The sequence below is a fragment of the Macaca thibetana genome, chromosome 7, assembly GCF_024542745.1.
Source record: "Macaca thibetana thibetana isolate TM-01 chromosome 7, ASM2454274v1, whole genome shotgun sequence".
Classification (NCBI taxonomy): domain Eukaryota; kingdom Metazoa; phylum Chordata; class Mammalia; order Primates; family Cercopithecidae; genus Macaca; species Macaca thibetana.
Genome location: NC_065584.1, coordinates 150964606 through 150977276, shown reverse-complemented (window position 1 = coordinate 150977276; position 12671 = coordinate 150964606). Strand labels below are relative to the sequence as shown.

Genomic DNA, 12671 nt, shown 5'->3' with positions numbered 1-12671 from the left:
GGGGATGGGGGTAGGATTTAAGAAGTACTTCCAGGCAAAAAGCTGAAGCAATCATAGGGATTACTGCTTCTGTTTCTTATCTCTCACTGATCACAGTCCTACCTTATCTGTTGTTCAGAGTCTGATTACAACTGTTTCACATGTATGTTTTTCAGTTTTATAGCTGTTTATGGTGAGAGGGCAAGTCCTTCACCAGTAACTCCTAATAATTTCAGAAGAGGAAGTCTAGTTTTCTTTTTAAATGTTAGCTCTGAGTTTCCTCAGCTCTTGTCAGAATAGTGGCTAGTTTTGTTTTTTTTTAAGACAGAGTTTCGCTCTTGTTGCCCAGGCTGGAGTGCAATGGCGCAATCTCGGTTCACCGCAACCTCTGCCTCCCAGATTCAATCGATTTTCCTGTCTCAGCTTCCCACACAGCTGGGATTACAGGCATGCACCAACACGCCCGGCTAATTTTTTGTATTTTTAGTAGAGATGGGGTTTCTCCATGTTGGTCACGTTGGTCTACAACTCCCAAACTCAGGTAATCCACCCGCCTCGGCTTCCCAAAATACTGGGATTACAGGTGTGAGCCACCGCGCCCAGCCAATAGTCTGTAGTTCTTAACAATGCAGTTTGACGGCCCCAGGTTGAAATTAATAGATGCACAAAACTGAACCATATGTACAAGCTGTAAGCTGGTCATGCAAATTCCAACTACAAGTCTATCACGGACAGAAATTTTTCAATATTTTGAGAAATTTTCCCTGGAATGAGAGGGAACATTTGTACAACTTTCTTCTTTGTGCTTCATTTTCTATTTCTTTCCTCCCCACAAATCCCACTAGGGACAAGCTGCCATTACTCCTCTTTCTAGACAGCCCACCTAGCTACTCATTCTACCCCCAATGCACTGTTTCCCAAAGTGTGGCTATGGACCACAGCATAAGAACTAGCACTTAACTTAAGAACCAGTGTCTAGCACATCATATAACATGGATGAACTATGAAGACATTATTCTAACTAAAACAAGACAGTACCTAAAGGACAAATACTGCATAATTCCACTCACATGAGGTACCTAGAGTAGTCAAACTCATAGAGATAGAAGGTAGATTGGTGGTTTCCAACGGATGGGGAAAGGGGGAAATAGTGGGGGTTTTTTTGTTTTTTTTTTTTTTTTTGAGATGGAGTCTTGCTCTGCCGCCCAGGCTGGAGTGCAGTGGCACAATCTCAGCCCACTGCAACCTCTGCCTCCCAGGTTCAAGGCATTCTCATGCCTGTCCTCTCAAGTACCTGGGATTACAGGTGTGTGCCACCACGCCTAGCTAATTTTTGTAGTTTTAGTAAAGACGGGGTTTTCGCCATGTTGGCCAGTCTGGTCTCGAACTCCTGACCTTGGATGATCTGCCCACCTCGGCCTCCCAAAGTGCTGAGATTACAGGCGTCAGTCACCACACCTGATGAGAGCTGTTAAATAGATACAGAGCTTGAGGTCCGCAAGATGAAAAAAGTTCTGGAGATGGATGGTGGCGATGGCTGCACAACAATTTGAATATACTTAAAGCCTCTGAACTATACACTGAAAACTTGAGAAAATGGTAAACTTTATGTATATATTTTTTTACAATTAAACTTTTTTTTTTTTTTTTTTGGAGACAGAGTCTCTGTTGACCAGGCTAGAGTGCAATGGCATGATCTCAGCTTACTGCAACCTCTGCCCCTCAGGTTCAAACAATTCTCTTGCCTAAGCTACCTGAGTAGCTGGGATTACAGGCATGTGCCACCACGCCCAGCTAATTTTTGTATTTTTAGTAGAGACAGGGTTTCACCATGTTGGCCAGGCTTGTTTCAAACTCCTGACCTCAAGTGATCCACCCGCCTCGGCCTCCCAAAATGCTGGGACTACATGCATGAGCCACTATGCCCAGCTAATTGCCTATTTTTAAATTTTCAGGTCCCTGTGCCCTACCCCAGACCTACTGAATCAGAACACCCTCCAACACTTGCAAACACTGTCATAATTAAGTGACCTTGACCTGAAAGCTCAGTATCTGGAAGAAGTAAGACTAACAAAAAGAACACTAGGGGAGAGAAGGGGGACGTTAAAAAAAAAAAAATGCATCCAGGAGTCAGCCATGTCAAAGGTGGCTCCACTTAGTGCTCAGCTTGCTCACCTGTGATGTATCACCTACTCTATGGGGTTTGTAAGCTGTCCATTCAGTTCCACCAGCCCACCCTAGTCCACTCATCCCCTCTTCAGCTCTCCTCCCTACACTAGTCACTGTTGACAGTGCTGCGGCAGAAGGGACATGGCCGACAGCACTATGTTTACCAATTTCCTGTTCTCTGGCTTCATCTTTTTAAAAAGCAACTATACCAAGGTATAATTTATATACTATAAAATGCAGTCACATTAGTGGACAGTTGACTTTCAACGAATGTATATACTCATGTATCCATCACCATTGTCAAGATGTAACATTTGCCCTTCCTACCATCTTGGATCCTATGGAGGTCTGCTGGGAACAGGACTTCTAAAAGGAAATATGTGGAAGGCTGTGGTGCAAGGCCATTTTTGATGGCTATAAGCAGGGTATCTGGAACCAAAGGGAGCAGACAGTTCTTCCTAAAGTTGAAAGTGTTTATGCCCGAGATGAAACACAATTCTATTTGGGAAAGAGATGCGCTTACGAATACAAAGCAAAGAACAATACATTAACTCCTGGCGGCAAACCAAACAACACCAGAGTAATCTGGAGAAAGGTAACTTGGGCCCACAGAACCAGTGGCATAGTTTGTGCCAAATTCTGAAGTTCTCTTCCTGGTAAGGAATCCAAGTGATGTTGTACCCCTCAAGGATTTTTTTTTTTTTTTAGACAGAGTCTCACTCTTGTCACCCAGGATGGAGAGCAGTGGCGCGATCTCGGCTCACTGCAACCTCCGCCTCCTGGGTTCAAGCCTTTCCTCCCTCGGCCTCCTGAGTAGCTGGGATTACAAGCACCTGCTACCACGCCCGGCTAATTTTCTGTACTTTTAGTAGAGACGAGGGTTCGCCATGTTGGCCAGGCTGGTCTCGAACTCCTGACCTCAGGTGATCCGCCCGCCTCAACCTCCCAAAATGCTGGGATTACAGGCGTGAGCCACCGTGCCCAGCCCCCCTCAAGGATTTAAACTAATGAGAAGTCAGTAAATATAAGTGGATTTGTGCTCTTGAGAAAAAAAAAAAAAGATGTAACATTTGTGTCACCCCAAAAAGTTCCTTCATGCCCCTTTAATCTCTCCCTAGACCCCTCAGGCAACCACTGATCTACTTTCTGCCACTATGGATTTGTTGTTATTCTCTCTGTAATTTCATATAAATGGAAATAGTTTGGGCTGTTTTGTGTCTGGCTTCTTTCACTCAGCATAAATGTTCCTGAAATTCAACATTACGTGTATCAGTAGTCTGTTCATTTTTATTGTTGAAGAGTATTCTATTGTACAGATATACAACAATTTGTTTCTCTCTTTGCCTGTTGAAGGATATTTCAGTTTCTACAAGAAATACAGCTTCTTTAAATATTTGTGTGGATATATGTTATCTTTTATCTTGGACAAATGCCTAAGATGGTATGCTCACATGGTTAAGACTATGTGTACCTTTATTAAAATAAATGTTTATTTCTTTTTTAATGTGTTTTGTTGTTGTTCCGGTTGTTGTTTTGAGACGGCATCTTGCTCTGTCGCCCAGGCTGGAGTGCAGCAGTGCAATCTCAGCTTACCACAACCTCCACCTCCTGGGTTCAAGCAATTCTCCTGCGTTAGCCTCCCAAGTAGCTGGGATTACAGGAGCTCGCCACCATGGCTGGCGGCTAATTTTTGTATTTTTAGTAGAGACAAGGTTTCACCATGTTGGTCAGGTTGGTTTCGAACTCCTGACCTCATGATTCACCCGCCTGCCTGGGTTTCCCAAAGTGCTGGGATTATAGGTGTGAGCCACTGCACCGAGCAATAAATCAGTTTCTTTTATAGCAAAACTCATATGCAGCTGGCCAGTCCTGACTTTGGGCATATGCACAATCTAGTCCAGTGAAAAGTGACACCGGAGACTGGATAACCAAGTTCTGGCTGAGGCTCTTAGCTGGACTTCCAGGGTGACTATGACTATGTCCATCACAGTTACAGGCAACAGGTGTAGCAAGACCAAAAAGAGGGTAGGAATTGCTGCCCCAGCCACCAAACTAAACAATGACTTTTAATAAAAGATTTAACATGTTATTAAAAGGCTTTTACATGAAAACAAAACGTACAAAAAAGAGGAAGCAACAACCTTTGGATTATATCTAAAATTCAAAGCACAACAACTAGCAAATAACTTCTTACCTCTGTGCATGATCTTGTGCTTCTCCCTCAGATATGTCAGGCCTTTTATTACCTAGAGGAACGGGAATGTAAAAGACGACAAAATACTGGTGATTAGAAAAATAATCTATTTTAAAATACACTAGGAAAATACTTCATTTATCATCATCACAAATTTGCCCTCCTTTTTTTTTTTTTTTTTTTTTTTTTGAGACAGAGTTTCACTCTTGTTGCCCAGGCTGGAGTGCAATGGTGCAATCTTGGCTTACCACAACCACCCCATCCTGGGTTCAAGCAATTCTCTTGCCTCAGCCTCCTGAGTAGCTCGAATTACAGGCATGCACCACCATGCCTAGCTAATTTTGTATTTTTAGTAGAGATGGGGTTTCTCCATTTTGGTCAGGCTGTTCTCGAACTCCCGACCTCAGATGATCTGCCCGCCTCCACTTCCCAAAGTGCTGGGATTACAGGCACGAGCCACTGCACCCAGCCCCTTATTTTTTATTCTTTTGTTTCATTTTCTTAACCTGCCTTATCAAGCAACCATCTTTTTACATGGTATATAGAGTTGTTTTGTTTTCAGACAGGGTCTCGCTCTGTCACCCAGACTGAAGTGCAATGGCACAATTATGGATTATGGCTCACTGCAGCTGAGTCTCAAGTGATCCTCCCACCTCAGCTTTCCAAGTAGCTGGGACTACACGTGTGCACCACCACGCCCAGCTATTTATTTTTTTGTAGAAGTGAGGTCTCATCATGTTGCCCAGGCTGGAGCTGAACTCCTGGGCCTCCCACCTCGGCCTCGCAAAGTGCTGGGATTACAGGTGCAAGCCACTGTGCCTGGCCCCTGGTTTTCAAGACACACAGATTTTAATATAAAGGAAGTCACATTTCTCATTCTAATGCGAGAGAGACAACAGTGTCTATAGACTCCAAACAGGGAAGAGTCTACTGAGAAAATGCCGCTTTTTTAAATAAACTTTCCCTTCATTGACATCCCATCTTCCTTTCTTGTTCATTTCCTACCAACTCATTAACTTATCAATGAGGAACTTAGAAGAAAACCTTCATAACATACTCACAGCAATGCTAACTTTTCCTAAAATTTGTTCAGGAATTCTTCCAGCTTTCTTCAGGACTTGATCCAGGGAACCTCCATCCTAAGAATGAGAATACCAGACCAGTTAGTGACAATGTTTCCAACTATTCTTTCAAGGGATAAGTTTCGGGAAGAAAATGAATGTTTAAACCTCATGAGGAAAGTGAATCTCGGGCAAATCCTCCTAAAAGGTTAAGAGTAAGCACCCATTGGTTTATTGCTGACATCAAATATGGTATGAATGCAAACCACTGTGGGAGGTGTCAAATAACAACTCTAATCCCATGAATATCATTCAATTACTAATTAAGTAGTCACAAAAAGGCCTGATTTGCACTGAAATAACAATATAATATAGTGGTTTGGGGTGCAGGCTCTAGAAGCAAACTATAAATGTGAATTCCAACACTATTGCTTACTATCTGGGGAACTTGACTAAGTAACTCAACCTGCAAAATGAGGATAATAATCACTAGGCTATTATAATAATCACAGGGCTATATAAGGATTAAACCAACTAATAGATATAAAGCACTTAGAACAACATATGGCACATAATAAGTGCTCAACAAATGCTGGCCATTTTATCACTATCATGTATGTCACAAGGTACATTTGGTATTGTGCTAATAAATCATAATTATCAATCCAAAGAAAAATGTCATAGAAAGCAATAATTCACTCCACAAATCCTACAAAGTACCACAGACTGTGTTAGCTTCTATGGGGGTCAGATATATGAAAAACAGCTGGTTTCTGCCCTCAATACATTTACTAACAGGGGAAATATGCAACTTTCAATAAAATATAACTGTGGTATTATTTTATATATATATATATAAATAAAAGTTTTCATCTATGGTTCCTGGTTCATAACTCCCATGTGCCCTTGTTACAGTCTTATTTTTCATTTTTCAAATCTTTTTCTTTTCTTTTTTTTTTTTTTTTTTTTTTTTTTTTTTTTAATAGAGATGAGGTCTCCCTATGTTGCCCAGGCTGGTTTTGAAATCCTGGGCTCAAGCGATCCTCCAACCTCAGCCTCCCAAAGTGCTGGGATTACAGGTATGCCTTAGTCTTTTGTTGTAACTTTGAGTGTGTGAGGCCTCAGGAATAGGCCTCAGAATCTTTCCTGCCCTCTTTTCACCTGCCCCAAAGCAGGACTCTAATCTACCTCCCACCTTTTTAACTGTGGATCTCAACGCCTTCCCCGAGAGGGTCCTGCCCTATATGCTGGGGGAAGGAATGCTGACCTCATGAAGCTGCCATAAAAACCTAGAACGCAGCAGGGCACGGTGGCTCACGCCTGTGATTTCAGCACTTTGGGAGGCCGAGGCAGTTGGATCACAAAGTCAGGAGATGGAGACCATCCTGGCTAAAATGGTAAAACTCCGTCTCTAATAAAAATACAAAAAATTAGCCGAGCGTGGTGGCGGGCGCCTGTAGTCCCAGCTGCTCAGGAGGCTGAGGCAAGAGAAAGGCGTGAACCCAGGAGGCAGAGTTTGCAGTGAGCAGAGATCGCAACATTGCACTCCAGCCTAGGCCACTGCACTCCAGCCTGGGTGACAGAGCGAGACTCCGTCTCAAAAAAAGAAAAAAAAAAAAAAAAAAAAAAAAACCCAGAAGGCTGGGTTCAGGAAAAGTGAACAAATGGAGGTTCCTGGCGGGTGGTGAGCCCAGGGAAGGCATGGAGGCTTCGCACCCCACTCCCATACCTTATCCCGTGTGTCTCTTCACCTGCATCCTTTACAATGTCCTTTATAATGAACCAGTAAAATTAAGTGTTTCCCTGAGTTCTGTGTGCCCATCCAGCAAATTAATCGAACCCAAAGATAGATAGGATCATGGGAGTCCCAACTTAAATCAGTTGGACGTTTTGGAGGCCCAGACTTGAAATTGGTGGTGGCGGAGTCTTGGGGACTGAGCCCTGAATCTATGGGATCTGACATGATCTTCTGGTAGACAGTGTCAGAATTAAACAGGAAGACACCCAGCTGGCGTCAGCTGCTTAGAGTGTAGAGAAAATCCCTCCATACTTTTGGTCAGAGAAGTATTCTGTGTTGATTGTTGCGGTGTGACAGTAAAGGAAAAAACACGGTCTGGGAGTTTTTCGCAATATTAACAATGAAACCATAATGGCATAGGAAAGTGATACAGACATGCAGAAGAAGGGAGAAGTAATTCTGACTTCTCTTAAAAGATGGCATTTGAGCTGAATATTACTCAAAGGATGAGCATGATTTCTATACCTGGAAAAGAGGAAGAGAAAAGGGAGAGAAGAACAGAGTACTGCAATAAGATCAAAGCGGAGACGCATTAGATCAAAGCAGAGTTGCTGAGTACTCCTGGGATGATGTGGTCATTTCACTGTTGGTGCAAGAAGAGATGTAGTGACAGATCAAGCTGGAAATGGCCAGCTGTGACCAGAACCCCACCTAGGAACTGGGACTTGACTTTATGGAGGCAGAAGTAAAGGAATCCAACCTGAGTGTTTAAAGATAAGAATCATAGGCCGGGCGCGGTGGCTCAAGCCTGTAATCCCAGCACTTTGGGAGGCCGAGACGGGCGGATCATGAGGTCAGGAGATCGAGACCATCCTGGCTAACACGGTGAAACCCCGTCTCTACTAAAAAATACAAAAAACTAGCCGGGCGCGGTGGCGGGCGCCTGTAGTCCCAACTACTCGGGAGGCTGAGGCAGGAGAATGGCGTGAACCCGGGAGGCGGAGCTTGCAGTGAGCTGAGATCCGGCCACTGCACTCCAGCCTAGGCGGCAGAGCGAGACTCCGTCTCAAAAAAAAAAAAAAAAAAAAAGAATCATAGCAGCTCAGGGAGACAGACAAGACTCTGGAGGCAGAGAGACTGGTAAGGAGAAGAGATGACACGAATAGGGTGCCGGACAGAGGCAGTGGAAAGAGAGTACAAGAGAGGATACAAGTATGGTATGAAGCCAGGCTCTGCAGGGCTCACACACCAGGGGCTCCCATTAAGGGTTCTACATTTTTTTTTTTTTTTTTTTTTTGAGACGGAGTCTCGCTGTGTCGCCCAGGCTGGAGTGCAGTGGCGCAATCTTGGCTCACTGCAAGCTCCGCCTCCCGGGTTTACACCATTCTCCTGCCTCAGCCTCCGAGTAGCTGGGACTACAGGCGCCCGCCACCACGCCCGGCTAGTTTTTTGTATTTTTAGTAGAGATGGGGTTTCACCATGTTAGCCAGGATGGTCTCAATCTCCTGACCTCGTGATCCACCCGCCTCGGCCTCCCAAAGTGCTGGGATTACAGGCTTGAGCCACCGCGCCCAGCCGGGTTCTACATTTTAACCTGCGATCTTGAAGAACTGCCTGGCTAAGAGGATCCTGATATATCAAGGCAGAAATAGGTTAAGTTCCCCTGTGGCTTCAGATGTAGCCAGTTACCACTTGCAACTTAAAATTACCCTCAGAGGCCGGGCGCCGTGGCTCAAGCCTGTAATCCCAGCACTTTGGGAGGCTGAGGCAGGCGGATCATGAGGTCAGGAGATCGAGACCATCCTGACTAACACAGTGAAACCCTGTCTCTACTAAAAATACAGAAAATTGGCCGGGCGTGGTGGCGGGCGCCTGTAGTCCCAGCTACTCAGCAGGCTGAGGTAGGAGAACAGCATGAACCTGGGAGGCGGAGCTTGCAGTGAGCAGAGATCGTGCCACTGCACTCCAGCCTGGGCAACAGAGCAAGACTCTGTCTCAAAAAAAAAAAAAAATTACCCTCAGAGGTAGACCTAGTTCCTGAAAACTCAAACAATGATGGGATTTTCTAAAGTATCCCATCTATATTGAGCAGTTATCATCATCCTCTATCATTTATCAAATGCCTCTGTAAATGTAAGAACTACTTTTAAAAAATGTAAGAACTACTTTAAAAAAAAAAAAACCTGTAAGATAAAGATAGAACACACTCTCTGCTTAGGGAGACAGAATATATTCGTAAGAGGTAAGGCACTTTAAATCCTCCTCTGAAACAAGACATGGAACAAACAGTTGAATGAAGAGAACGGTGCTCAGAGGAGGAAGTGATCCTCCTGCCTCAGCCTCCCGTGTAGTTGAGACCACAGGTACATGCCACCCCACCCAGGTATTTTTTATTTTTTTATTTTTGTAGATGGGGAGTCTCACTTTGTTGCCCAGGCTGGTCTCGAACTCATGGGCTCAAGCAATTCTCCTGCCTCAGCCTCCCAAAGTGCTGGGATTACAGGTGTGAGTCACTGTGCCCAGCCAGCACTACCTCTCAACTGACCCCAAATGCAGCCTAGGACAGGGGACAGCCCACGTAACTGTCTTGGTTTACACTTCCCCTGGGGGATGGTAGGAGAAATATCTTTATCAAAAAGGAAAAAATAGACCAGGTGCAGTGGCTCATGCCTGTAATCCCAAATCTTTGGGAGGCCGAGGCAGGAGGATTGCTTGAGGCCAGGAGTTCAAGACCAGCCTGGGCCACATAGTAGTGAGACTCTCTCTCTACAAAAAATAAAAATTAGCTTGGCACGGTGATGCACATCATTGTCCTAGCTGCTACTTGGGAGGCTAAGGCAAGGGGATTGCTTGAGCCCAGGAGTTCAAAGTTACAGTGACCTATGATTATGCCACTACACTCCAGCCTGGGCAACAGAGCAAGACCCTATCTCTAAAATTAATTAATTAGTTAATTTTAAAACAAAAAGGAAACATTGGCTCTCTTCCCTTTAACAAACTCCACGAAGCTACAAGCAGAGTATAATGTGAACAATGGAATTACCAAATGTAAGGGGCATAAGCCAGTCAGGCTTCCCCAGGGTTGCCTGCAACTAACCATACAACTTTCTAATTCTAATTCACTGTTGCCAAGTCCTTGCCTTAAGCTGCTGAAATTGTGCTTATTTTTAGAAGCCAATTATTAAGTAAGTCAATGGTGCTTTTGTGAAGGTTTTCTATGGAAGAGACAAATGCTTTACAAAAATAACAGTTCAAAAGCTTTTATTCCTACAAAAGAACCATCAACTCTGGGTCCCTAGTTCTCCGCTTGCTCAGCTACCACGTGAGCAGGAATCTCCTTCCCCAAAGACAAAAGCATTCCTGTTCTGATCGGGAAGCATTCATTTCCCTCCTTGGGTCTCAACATTCAGACTGGGCAGTACACACAGGGCTCATTTCTAGGGAAGATCAGCCCCCGGCTGAGTGCTTTAGAAGACAGGGCTCAACCAATGCTGATAACACAAATTTACTGCAAAACGCATTCCCAGGGCCAGGCGTGGTGGCTCACATCTCTAATCCCAGCACTTTGAGAGGCCAAGACAGGCAGATTGCTTGAGCCCAAGAGTTCAAGACCAGCACGGGCAACATGGTAAAACTCCATTTCTACTAAAAATACAAAAATGAGCCGGGCATGGTGGCATGTGCCTGTAGTCCCAGCTACTCGGGAGGCTGAGGGGGGAAGATCGCTTGGGTCCAGGAGGCAGAGGTTGCAGTGAGCCAAGATCACGCCATTGTACTCCAGCATGGGCGACAGCGGAAGACCCTGCCTCAAAAACAAACAAACAAACAAACAAGCAAACAAAAACCAAAAACAAAACCCCATACATCCCCCAAAATTGATCAGAGCAATGGATATGTGGTAAACCAAATGTATCAAAATATAAATTGTAGAATCTAGGTGGTGGGTTTACGACTGTACACTTCCTTCAAGTTTTCCTGCATGCTTAAATTTTTTTTTTTTTTTTTTTTTGAGACAGAGTTTCGCTCGTCACCCAGGCAGGAGTGCAAGACACAATCTCAGCTCACCACAACCTCCACCTCCCAGGTTCAAGTGATTCTCCTGCCTCAGCCTCCCAAGTAGCTGGGATTACAGGCACGTGCCACCACACCTGGCTAATTTTGTATTTTTAGTAGAGATGGGGTTTCTCCATGTTGGTCAGGGTGGTCTCCAACTCCTGACCTCAGGTGATCTGGCCGTCTCAGCCTCCTAAAGTACTGTGATTACAGGCGTGAGCCACCGCGCCTGGCCATTTTTGTAGTTTTTTAATAGAGATGGGGTTTCACCATATTGGCCAGGCTGGTCTTGAACTCCTGAACTCAGGTGATTCGCCCACCTCAGCCTCCCAAAGCGCTGGGATTACAGGCGTGAGCCACCACGCCCGGCCTGTGAAAATTTTAATAATAAAGTGTTGGGAAAATAATATTCATGACACAAAACTCATGCAAAGACTGTGACAGAGAGGACCAAAGACCTTCAGAAGCTGGGATGTGGCGATCGAACGTGCTCTCTCTACCTGACAACACCTTTGAAATGCTGAAGCTGAGGCAAAGCAGAAGGTCCAAGGGAAGCAAGAGCCCAGTCAGAACTTTCCATCCAGAGGAAGCCAGGGCAGGGCCTTTCCTGCTAGAGGACCTGCTCAGGAACAAGGAAGGGCTGAGAGTGCCCAGAGCTGAAGCAGAAAGCCACTCTGGCTCTCATGGCTGCCTGGTCTTCTGGTCTTCAGGCCACAGCTGCTTCCTACATGGTCCATGTAGACGCTCCGGCATCACCTGAGCCTCTCCACCACTACTGACTGTTCCAGCTGCCCTCTGGGTCTATGTACACCCAGGGCCAAAAGGTCCTATGGCAAGCTCCAAGGCCTAACCCTCCCCCACCAAGCCCCAAGCCTAACCAGGTCTTCCCCATCCCGGCCACCCTCATTCAGTAACTCAACACATACCAACGAACGGGTGCCAGACACTGTGCTTGGCCCTTGAAACATTTTCTCCTCCCAGTCTCAGGCTCCCCACGGTAACTCGAGATACTTTCTGATTTAGAGACTTGTGCAGGAACATCTCACTATTTCCAGAGAGTCAAATCCATGGGGGGAAAAACTGACCTGCAGTAACTGGAAATGGGCCAAGAGAATGGGAAACCAACCCCAGTCATTTCCAGTGTCATCTTCTCCTGAAGGAGGAGGAAGGCTTGAAGGAAGTGGAGGACATGGCAAGGGCACAAGAGATGTGATCAACATCTGTTAAGTTCAAAGTGAATAAAGAATTCCAGAATAAGGACGCCACCTAGTATCTCAAAAAAGGTCAATGTAAAGGAAGAAGCCTCCTAGTATCTCAAGAGGTCAATGTAACAAAAATAAAAAGATTGGCGGCTGGGCGCGGTGGCTCAAGCCTGTAATCCCAGCACTTTGGGAGGCCGAGATGGACGGATCACGAGGTCAGGAGATTGAGACCATCCTGACCTCGTGAAACCCCGTCTCTACTAAAAAATACAAAA

General features: G+C 45.1%; 1 protein-coding gene across 2 annotated transcripts in view; it reads right to left on the bottom strand.

Moving 5' to 3' along the window:
- The window catches only part of MAP2K1 (mitogen-activated protein kinase kinase 1), a 112558-nt gene that overhangs the window by 44557 nt on the left and 55330 nt on the right, over nucleotides 1-12671 (bottom strand). For both annotated transcript variants that reach the window (XM_050796005.1, XM_050796006.1), the window contains exons 4-5: nucleotides 5404-5481; nucleotides 4343-4394 (exon numbers count right to left, since the gene is read on the bottom strand). In XM_050796005.1, coding sequence (XP_050651962.1) covers nucleotides 4343-4394; nucleotides 5404-5481 — 130 coding nt within the window. The remainder of the gene's footprint in view (nucleotides 1-4342; nucleotides 4395-5403; nucleotides 5482-12671) is intronic.